The 11,670-nt window shown below is 44.1% G+C and overlaps 1 protein-coding gene across 1 annotated transcript in view; it reads left to right on the forward strand.

Moving 5' to 3' along the window:
* Positions 1-11,399, forward strand: part of LOC144770764 (ly6/PLAUR domain-containing protein 3-like) — a 139,292-nt gene extending 127,893 nt beyond the window's left edge. The window contains exon 5 of the mRNA XM_078655513.1: positions 8,043-11,399. Within this exon, the coding sequence (XP_078511639.1) occupies positions 8,043-8,278 (236 nt within the window). The 3' untranslated portion in view covers positions 8,279-11,399. The remainder of the gene's footprint in view (positions 1-8,042) is intronic.
* The last annotated feature ends 271 nt before the right edge of the window (positions 11,400-11,670 follow it).

Genomic DNA, 11,670 nt, shown 5'->3' on the forward strand with positions numbered 1-11,670 from the left:
TGGAACATGTGAGCACTACAAGGGGATCTGTGGACTTAGCCCCATGAGAACCTGTTTGATTCCATCCAGATTTTCGGATGAGACAGTAACATATCTGCAGGGATGGCTGCTTGACCGCAATTGGACCAGCTGCAGACACTCTCGCAATCCCACCCTTTTGGAAAGTTGGTTATTGGTAGGGGCAAATGTAGGTCTGCCACTGGCAATAAGGCTACTAACACATGATAGGACTCAGCATAGGTCTTAGAAAATTGTTCCTTTGCTCAACCCTTGGTAATGTGGCTGCGAGCAGACAGGCTTAACTTCAAAGACAGGTCGGTAAAGCATTTAAAAACACAATTTCAGTAAATAATTAATTAAGACAAAACACAAAATAGTCCGAGTGGACTGAAACCCAGGCTTCCCCTCTGCCTTTGAAGAGCATAGTTTACGACGCCACCTCCTGGCCTGGCATTCCAATAGACCAGCACACTGCCATCCCAGCAGCCTGTCTAATCCACCTAACTCTGACCAATCAGGGCAGACCACTGAAAGGCTGAATTTGGACTTACAAACAAGAAAATCAAATAACTTCTTATATGTACACTTTAGGAGAAATTCAACAATATAATATTGTTGGATTTACTACTACCATTCTGGGAAGTCTTTGAATGGTCTGGCCAGTCCTCTCCTATCAATATTTATTAATCAATCACTTCCTACCATGTTAACTTATGGGCCATGGGGTTTGCAATGGGGAAAGTGACTTGGGTCACTTTTCAAGAACCAGGGCTTATAAAACCATTCTTAATAAGTATTTCCCTAATTTCTACAGGACCCCCACCCCCTGTGCAGCAAGAGGAGACTTCAGGGGTTCTGAATCTGCAGAAATCAAGCAGATTATCCTTACCCAATTCTTCTAGCATCAAAGTCGAATTTGAGCAGCTCTTTAAAACAATATGGGGAGTGACATGTAAAATTTCACTTTACCCAGGCATAAAAAAAACTCATTTTATAAGGGCGCTCCTTATAGATAACTGACCCCCACCCCTGGGATACCTAGGGGTGACCCTGGGGGTCCCTAATATTCAAAAACATGGTAGGTTTTTCATTTTTAAGGGCCCCTACCCCCAAAGTCGAGTTTGGGCACCATTTAAGGTTTAATAGCTGTCCTGGCCACCAGGGATGCTTTTAAACTGACCTCGGGCTTCAGCACTGCACACATGCTAGTGCAGAAAATCTGCTGGCCTCTAAACTGCCATGCCCCAGGATACTGGAGACTTCAAGGTAGTTACAATCCCCTGCCCTATTACATACTAGGGGCTTATGGGGTAGGTCATGCCAATTACAGGGGTACCCCACCATACCATAGTGTACCCTAGTGCATTCTAATGTGTTCCTTTTAGCTTGGCACTGACCCTCGGCCTGGTTAAACAGAGCCCAGGGTCAATCAGAGTCAGTTACCGCCAGTTCCAGTCAGCAAAAAGTTGGGGGGTGCCCAGGGCACAGGATGACTTTGCAACATACCCAAAGTTAACAAAGTGAGGGATGTGTCACTAATGGGTTAGGAAGGACATCTAGGAGAGGTGGAGATCAGAGAACTCTGGTATTTTACGGGGACCTACTTCGACATCAGTTTGCTGGAGTTGGTGGCAATTTTTTTAGGGGTGAAAGCTTTTCTGACAATCATCAGAGGGAGACTGGTGCAAGTTCTCACAGACAACATCACTGCCATGTGGTACTGCATAACAAGCAGAGCAGGGAGCGGTCGTTGGTCTTGTGTCAGGCTGGTCTTTCAGGGCAGCTCCCTCAGGTTAACCCCCTGAAGGGATCTTTGAATGCCAGGGTGAACTAACTCAGCCAGTGACGCCTTGTGGATAATGAATGGTAGCTACACCTGGTGGTGACCCAGGGTGTCTTCTGGCAGTGGGGAAAGCCGTGATTTGAGCTCTTCACCACTACTGAAAACTTGCAGTGTCAACAATTTTTCACATTTGAGTTCTCAATATGGCTCTCTCCCTGAGACGCATTCCACCTAGAGTGTATCGCGGTCCATCTGTATTCCTTAACAAGATAAGAGATGACCAGGTCCAAGTCATCTTAGTGAATTTAGATTGTCCAGGAAGATTTGGTACCCAGAACTTCTAGGCCTGAGCATCTGTCATCCGATCAGGCTGATACTTCAGGAAGATCTTTTGTTGCAAAAGCAGGGCAGGGTCTTGCAGTGGACCTCCTTTGATCTCCCTTCAAAGTCATTGAGGGGCTCTTGGCAGCCAGCCACCCTTCCACAAAATCAGTGTAAACCATGTGCTGGGATAAGTTTATGCCTTCAAGCAGCACCCACCACAAAGACACATTGTAGGCCAAACTGAAGCTTGTCATGTTGTCGAGCTTATCTTAGGTCCATAAGAACTTGCAGTGGACTCTGTTAGAGGTTACTTGCCAGCCCTCTCTGCCATTTTATGTTTTACGGACCAGCCGTCCCTGTTCAAATCACTGTTGTGATGCATTTTGTTAGGTTTTGCAACACATTTCCTAATGCTTACCACTTTGAGCCAATGCACAGTTGTCCATTATGCCTTCTGACTGTGAAAACGTCTATCTGGTAGCACTAACATGCAGCATGTGTTAAGAACTTGTGCTGCATTCCTGCTGAAGGTAGTGAAATCTTTACATGTCAGACAAGCTATCACTCTTCCTACCTTCTTTGCTCCGCCTCATCCCTTAAAAGAAGAGGAGAGACTTCACCTCTTGGACCCCGGGAAAGTACTGAGCTATTACATCATTCATACCAAGGAATATTGGGTGAAAGATCAGCCGTTTGTGTGGTTCTCTGGAACAATGAAGGGCAAGGCGGTGCAGAAGTGGACCATCTAAAGCTGGATAGTCTCTGTATTATGTAATAAAATCCGCTATCCATTGGCTAAGAAGCAGCTTCCACAAGGACTGAGGGCTCACTACCCTGACCTAAGACTGCTACCACTGCGTAGGCACATGAAATACCTGTCCTGGATATCTGTCAGGCTAATACTTGAACATTAGTGCACACATTTACAAAGCACTATTGGCTCAGGCAGTCAAGTACTTAGGAAAGTGAATTTGACCATTAGGTTCTGCAGGACTATTTAATCTGAGCCATTCCACAGATCCACAACTGTGGGGCCCTAGGTATTTATTCACAAGATAAGGAATCTGTGATTGGAAGCATCTATCAGAAGAACAAGTTGCTTACCTTTGGCAACACCCTCTCGTAGATACTCTATCTAACCACAGATTCCTCGCCTACTTCGGACCTCCCTGTTCTGTCAAATGGTTTCCTTTTCCTTCTGAAAAGGTCCCAACATAGTAATCTGTACACTGGTTCTTCCAATCTGCTGATGAGCTCTGCTTCCAAGGACATGAACAAGCTTCTGAAGGTAACTAACAGTGCACATGGCCGGTACTTACATGTGGCTCCATTTTTCACTTCCAGAGTGGAAGAAAGTCAGTGCGGAGTTGCACAGTGCACCTACTGGTGTGCTCAAGCGCTGCTTTTCAAGTTTCTGGATCCAGTCTGGTGCCTGGGATATTCACAAAGTGAGATTCTGCTGTTAGATAAGAGTATCCACCAGAATTGGTGTTACAAAAGGCGAGTAACTTGTTTTAAAAAGTGCAATTTTTGTCCACATCGAAGTCTTTTTATGCTATTGACAAATAATATATGTTTAATCTTTATCCAACGCACTGCCATTCATTTTTTCAACCACAAAAAGATGATAGACTCAGTAGGCCCACATGGAGTTTAATGTCTGATCATGGAGTCAAACACAAACCCCTGGAGTAGATTAATGTGTCCACTGAGTCATTAGACCAAAATATTGAGCCACTAGACCAAAATATTCCCTTTTTATGGTTGAGCCTGTGAGCGCATGCACAAGCACATGCTTCTTGCTTACGAGACACTATTGTTTCCAAAAAATTGCTACCGGCCCCCCATAGCTTACCATTTCTTGGCTTCAGTGTCTCTTTTCTTTGCAGCCTCCTTAATTGCCTAGTGCTGGCCAAACGTGACTTATGATCCTTTCTGTGATGCACAGATTGATTCAAGTTAATCAGTGCCCTTCCGCTGTACCGGACGTGATTAAGATAGTATTTCTTCCTCCCTCCCACTATCCTTCCCTGCTTAAAAATTTTGGTGGGTGTACAATTTTTGTATGTCACCATATAAGCAACCTTATTGTGAAGAGTAATACAAAATATAACCACAGGATGGCAGCCTTTTCCTGCTCTGCATTCTCGAAACTGTTCAACGTAATGAATCTTTTGTTTCCCTTTCAAGCAAAGTTATCCGCTTTGCACTTTTTTGTTTTAATTTAGGGTTTTCTGGTCGACAACCTTTAATATCTTGTTAGAAATTGGGTTTTTGGTTAGGAGAGGTTTGCACCCTGTCCAAGCAGGAACCACAGTCATAGTCAGGTTAAGTCAGATATACACCATAAATTAACCTGTGCTCACACTCTGGTAGCTTGGCACCGAGCAAGCAGGTTTAACTTAAGAGGCAATGTGTAAAGTACTTGTGCACCACTTCACTTCAAACAGTAACACAGTGAGAACACCACAAAAAGACTACACCAGTTTTGAAAAAATTGATTATGAATTTATAAATAAATCAAGACCAAAATGATAAAAATCCAATAAGTAGAAGTTGACATAAGAGATTTTAAAGAATACATGTTAAAATAGTGCTTAACAGCAATAAGCACCTATGAGGTTATCTAATAGTACTGAACCAGGGTAAAGTCAAGAGTTCAGGCAGACCCCAGTGGAGTGCGGGCCAGATACAGGTACCATGCAAGGCCTGCTGAACAAAAGTACCTTGATCCTGGTCGCAACAGAGACATGCGGGGTGCAGCCAGACAATGCATCAGTATTGATCCCGCAGTTGGGGTGATGCTTCGGTTTTTTTCACACAACGATGAAGCTAACCCGGTTCCAAATACCAAGCGCAGGGTCCAAGATGTGTTAGTTCCAAAGCCAATGCATATGTGTTTCTCCGCATAGGTTAAGGTATGCATCGACCATCTCTGGCTGCAGCAGCAGTGATACAGTAGTCCATATGTGTCGTTCCGAGGGTGATGGCTGGTTCCAAGTGTGATGCTCCAGTTCCATTCCCACAACAGCAATGATGCATTAGTTTTGCTTCAGACAGCAGAAAATGTCTTCCATTTCCACTTCCATTGGATCAGGCACAGGAGCAGGGGATAAGACTTTAATAACTGGAGGCAAGCCAGTATGCCCTTGAAGATCACTCTAGGTTCACGTACGTTAGTCCAGTTCTTCCTCAACAGGGCAGAGGGTGGCAGGGAGCAATTATTCCAGAGCAACAGTCCAGCAGAGTGGTAGTCCTTCTTCCTGGCAGAGTTCTCCACAGGTCCTGAAGTCTGAATTAGTAGGTTCAGAGATCCAATACCTATACCCTTTTATGCCTTTGAAGTGGGGTTGACTTCAAAGAAGAGTCTTTGAAGTGTCCAGAGGCCCTTTCTTTCTTCCCTAGCCCCAGACTCACTTTAGGGGGATATGCATCCCTTTGTGTAGGGGCAGGACACAGCCTATTCAGGTGTAAGTATCAGCTCTTCCCCCACATCCTACCCAGGATGGCCAATCAGGATGTGGATGGCCCATCAGTCACACCTAAGTTCCTTTCATGTGTATCTGTCTATAGGGAATGCACAAGGTCGAGCTGTCACCCACCTCAGAAGTGTATTGGAGACAGATTGCAGGCACACAGGGCTAAGAGCAGAAAATGCTATCTTTCTAAAAGTGGCGTTTTTAAAATGATGATGATAAATTCGACTTGACTAGTAAAGAGGATTTATCATCACCTTTCCAATGATATGAAACATGCCAGATCTACTCCTTCTCAATCAGGATTTACAGCTTAAAAATGTTCTCAATGTTAACATATGAGAGGGGTAGACCTCACAGTAGTGATACATGAATTTGGGTGTTTTTCACTAGCAGGCAATGCAAAACCAAGAAGTAAATGTCCTAATTTTTTGATTACACAGCACCCTGCCCTATGGGGTAACTAGGTTCTGCCTACCTTAGGGGTAACCAATGTGTAATTAAATGGAAGTTTAATGCTTGGCAAGGGGTTATAACTGCCAAGTCTATGTAGCAGTAAACTGCTCACACAGGACCTACAATGGCATGCATGAGACATGTTTAATGTGCTACTTGTGTGGCACTTAATTAACAGGCCCCAAGCAGATGGAGTGCACTCTACAGGCTAAATTTAATATGGCAGTTGTGGATACGTCAATCAAACCATGTTTAGCGGAGAGATGCGTTTTAGCACTGGTTGGCAGTGGTAAAGTGCTCAGAGTCCTAAGGCCAGCAAAACGAAATCAGCAAAAATGTGAGGAAGCACACACAAACTTTGTTGAAGACCCCTCTAAGGCAGTCAGGTCTAATGCATCTGTTTCAAAAGTTTTCATATTGAAACGCCCCATGTGTTGTTGTGCTTTTTGATGCTGCTTGGATCCCACAGGGACATAGTGAGTGACAGGTTGAGAGGTGGTCTAAGAAAGCCAGTTTTCAATAAAACATTCACTTACATTCCCAAACGCCTGTATTCTCGATGCCCTTCGAACAAATGGTAAATGAAAATACTTCAATGCGATAACCATTCTGGAATATGTAACATCAGCAGGTCTTGCATTTTAAAATGATTACACAGGATATATTAGTTGTTTATTGAATACCCCATAATACCATTAACAAAAAAACATACTAGTTAGCACTATCAAGGTTTTAATATCGGTATTTTAATATCCTTTCTGTGCAATGCAAGCTTTCGTTTTGGGTTCACTCCATTTAGTTCCCATGTCCATCGTCTACACGCCCAACATTTTAATTATTACATGTAATGTTGGATCAGAGAAGTCAGATGCAATGACAAAAGGCACTTACTGAGGGTACGTGCATTTAATTTGTTGTCCAAAATTAAGCTAGGAGCAGTCCCATGATAGGCTGTATACCCACCATATGGTGCATTGAATCACCCTGACCGGTCAGAGGGGAGCATTATGAGCCCGCAGTGCTTGTGGTGATTTGGTCTGTGGACCTTTTGCTATGTAGCCATCGTACATTTCTGAAGGCCCAGATGGACACTGTTGCAGTCTCGCTCGCCTGCTGACAGTGTACGTGCTTTCGCTACGAGGGGTATTAAAGGCTGCCCGTTGCTTACTGTTTGTTGCCTTCATTGTCACTCTTCTAAGCTGCCTGCTATCTGGCCAGCATGTGTCAACTTCGCTTCCTGTTCTTTCAGCTGAAGCAAGCACCAAGTACGTGTTGCTTAATCTTAATTGCTTCCTCCTGCTACTCGTTCTTGTTTCTCTTTCCTCTTCCTCGTTGTCCGTGATTCTTCTTTTTTCTTCTTTCTTGTGTCCGTGTTGCTGCTTCTTTTTTCCTCCTTCCTTCTTGTCTGTGTTGCTTCTACTATTTTTTCTTCTTCTCTCCTCCATTGTCTGTGTTGATTCCTCATTACCCGCTTCCACCTTCCCATTGCCTGTGTTGCCCCTGCACCCACCATAAGGGAAAAAAGCACTATCATGCTGCTATTGCTGACTGCATCATATCACTTTTATCTAACTTTTAGCCATGCTGCACAGCCGCCCTGCTGCTCTGCAACATGCCCAGAAGACATTGGCAAAGCCAATAACTCTCTAGCGTAGGAAAGATCTATTAGCTTTGCCAATACTTGTTATACCTTTGTGTTCTCCCTTTCCCTGATCCAAGAATGTACAGCTGGATCTCAGTCTTGCACTTCACAAACAAAGTCATAAATGGATATATAACAAAAGGTATGTGTTCTTGAAACATACAGACATAAAGAAGTAGTTTCATACTGTTTCCAAGCTTTATTGATCTTGCGGGTACATTTCGAGGTGTCATTAGCTCTCTGGAAAGGGACGGGCTTCCCAGCCCATACCCAAGGGTACTTTATGGAAGCATGTTGGATTTATAATTTTCTGACACAGATCATTATTAAAACTACTTTTCTTTCTGCTCCATTTTTGTAGGTACACAACACAACGTCACCCTATCCTACTTTATAAAGAAATGCTCCAACACGCTGTGCTCTAACCGGTTCTGGGTGGTCGGCCAGTATGTGGATCGCAACGAAACAGGCTCCTGCTGTCGAGGGAACCTCTGCAATGCAGCCAGGCCAAATGGTGGCCTCCGCGAAGCCACATATGTTGCCCCACTCATAATGGCTGCCCTGTTGGCCATTACCAGTTTACAGGGGACATCTTAAAACACAAGGAACTGAACCGAAAAATTGAAATGTGTTTTAAGAAGATAATCCCATTATAACTAGTAAAGCCCGCGCTGTGACCTGTGAAGAAGATTCAGAAAACTGCATGGGAAGGAGAGGAGGTTATCAGGACCCGATGACTCCTAAATCTAGTAGGAGTCTTTCCTTTATATATGACAGTTCCATCAAGCCTACAAAAGTACATTCCTGGATTTCATTGCCACTGGCACACCAAACCATAATGAACTTGACAGATTTATCAATGAGCAAGTAACTTTGAAAGGTTCATGCCTAAGGATGAAAGGCTGAGATCAAATTTCAGGGATTCGAAGCCATTACTTGCAAGCCACGGCAGATACCAGTATTAAGTGTTTAACATAATAAATATGTGGTCAAGCATAAAGCATCTGCAGATTATTCTGTATTAAATAATTTAGAATGTTTTAGGCTAATCCTATTGAAATCATCCATCTAAGTATTATAGATTAAGCACTTTGCTTGTCAGATCCTTAGCATGTCTTGCAAACCTGAGGTGTATTGCTATTTGTTACAGTATGTATGTCACAGTATCTCTTAAAAACTGTAGGGAACATAGAGACTAATTTGTATCAACCCAGTTTTTGATCTTAGTTTTATAGTTGATTCCCATCCTTTTGCAGTCTGATTGTCTGAAGTGTAACACATTATTTAACATGTTTATATTTTTAAGGTTTATTCATCATTGTAATTAAACGATTTTTTTGCTGTCAAACTACATAATAATGATGCACTGTGTTGGCACTGTATGGGTCTCCCTATCAATAAACAGCAAAAAAGTAAGCAATTTCTTTTAAATTTCCCCCGCCAACCAAGAGCTCCATGATGCCCACTGGTTACTCTCTCATTCAATCAATCAAGTGGGATTATAAAGCGCAGGTAATCACTCATGAGTGTATACAGGCGCTGGGGTTATTGCTGCTTTAGGTGGGTTCGTTGAACAGTCTTGAGTGCCTTTCAGAATTCCAAGAGAGAAGCGAAGGTGCGGGTTGGGTCGTACCTGGATTTTGCCGTGCGGTAGGAGGAGGAGCTTCCTCCACTGTTGCTTCAGCGGATGTGGGGGGTATGCGCAAGGGAGAGGTGTCTGGAGGGTTGGTGGAAGTTTAGGCGGTGGTTAATGTAGGCTGGTCCTTGGTTCTGCAGGGCATTTTAGGTGTGGATCAGCATCTTGAATAGACATCTCTTCTGTATAGGGAGCCAGTGGAGTTTCTTGAGGTGAGGGGTGATGTGGGCTCATTTAGGGAGGTCAAGGATGAGTCTAGCCGCTGAGTTCTGTATGGGTTGCAGTCTCTTCAGGAGGTTAGTGGTGATTCATCCCTAGAGTGTGTTTCTGTAGTCCAGACGAATGGCGAATAGGGCTTGAGTGAAGTGAGTCTGGTGTTGATAGGGAAACATTTGAAGATTTTCCATAGAATGCAAAAAGTGAAGAAGCAGGCGGATGGGCCTGCGTTGATCTGGGGTATCATGGTGACTCTGCTGTCTCGGAGGATTCAAGATTACAAGCATGGTCTGTTGGAGTGGGAGAGGGTCCTCGTTCCAAGGGCCACCGGGATTCATTTCACAGGGGGGTGTTTTTGCCGAAGACCAGCACTTCCATCATGTCTGTGTTGAGTTTCAGGCAGCTGTCTTTCATCCAGTCAGCAACGCTCATCATACACCTGTGGAAGTTTGCTCTCTTGGTGGTGGGGTCTTCTGAGAGGTAAAGGATGAGTAGGGGGTTGTCTGCATAGGAAATGATGTTTAATCCCTGGGCTTTGACTATGTGGGCCAAGGGGTTCATGTAGGTGTTAAACAAAGAGGGGCTGAGGAATGAGCCTTGGGGAATGCTGCAGATGATGTTCTTGGATTCCGAGGTGAACGGCGTTAGCCGTACTCTTGTTTATTCCAAAGAGGAAGGCGGTGATACACTTCAGTGTGCCTCCTTGGATTCTGAAGTGGTGAAGTATTTTGATGAGAGTGTGGTGGGACACAGGGTTGAACACTGCCGAGTGGTCAAGGAAGATCAGGGCTGCTGTCTCTCCTCGGTGGAGCAGGGTTCTCATGTCATTGGTGGTAGCGATTAGGGCAGTTTTAGTGCTGTGGTTGGTATGGTGTCCGGATTGGGCGTTGTCCAGAAGATGGTTGTTCTCCAGGTTTTCAGTGAGTTATGGGTTTTTGTTTTTTTCCAGGTACTTTGGTGGGGAAGGGGAGCAGAGATATGGCACAGTAGTGATTCGGACCCTTCATTTGTACCTATCAACATACAAAACCAATTCCATATAGACTTTTGCTATTTCCTCATTGTAAACGCCACAGTAGTGGGTAAAGCGAAATGTTGTCCCAGCAATATGAAAGAAGGTATGGTGGACTGCACGACAGGGGCATAACAAAGGCCCCTGTAGCCCCTGCAGTGCATGGGGACCCCTTTGCTTCAGGGGCCCCCAAATCCTTTTGGCAGCCACCATTCAGCCCAAGAGCCCGGTGAGATATGGAATACTCATTGGGGCCCAGTGAGATATGGGAGGCTCAGGGTCCCCTCATCACATTCTGCGGGAGGTCCTCAAAGTATAGCGTGAAAGGTTGCCTTCTTTACAACGCAGCATTAAGCTACGTTAAGTGGCTTAACGCTCCCTTGTTAATAAGGCAAAGCCCCTATCGTCACAGGGACATCGTAAAAGCAGCGTTAAGCCACAAAAAGTGTCTTGACACCACTTTGTAAATACAGAGCAGGGCATTGCGCCACAGGAACGTCGGCAAAAGTGACATTCCTGTGGCGCAATCCCCTTGTAAATATGCCTCCGTATTCTCTTTTGTGTTGCTGTTTCAGATAAACCCTCCCAACACTTCACAGTGCTCCAAGCCATTTGAAAAATATTCACATATATGCTTTTCAAATCAGTTTTTAGCCTAGTATACAGTATTAGCCGCGTATTATCATACGTCTTTGTTATATGAATATACTTGTGCCACTTTTTAAAGTGTGGTTAGTGTTCTGTATTTGCATAATGAGTTTATCAAAACATGCATACGAGTTTCTAGGAAGCTTTTTTCATGATTTGATAGGGATGAGAGAATGTCGATCTTAATAAAAATATTGTTGGAAAAATATTTGCAAGCATGAATTGTGGGCGGGTGGGAGGGGAAGTACGCAATGAAAACACGAGCACACATAATGGAGTTGCTTAATGACAAATTGAAAAGTAGCTCCAAAAACTGGAGCAGTGGATGGACACAAGTACTTGGTCCAAACACAAGAAGAGGCATAAGGCATGCATGCATTGGACAAACAGGAACAAAGGATACAAGATTAACGCTATATTTTAGTGTGAAATGCATCCTACCCTCCCATTGTGGATGTAAAGCTGCATTGTGTGCTA

Source organism: Lissotriton helveticus, chromosome 7 (assembly GCF_964261635.1).
Source record: "Lissotriton helveticus chromosome 7, aLisHel1.1, whole genome shotgun sequence".
Lineage (NCBI taxonomy): Eukaryota > Metazoa > Chordata > Amphibia > Caudata > Salamandridae > Lissotriton > Lissotriton helveticus.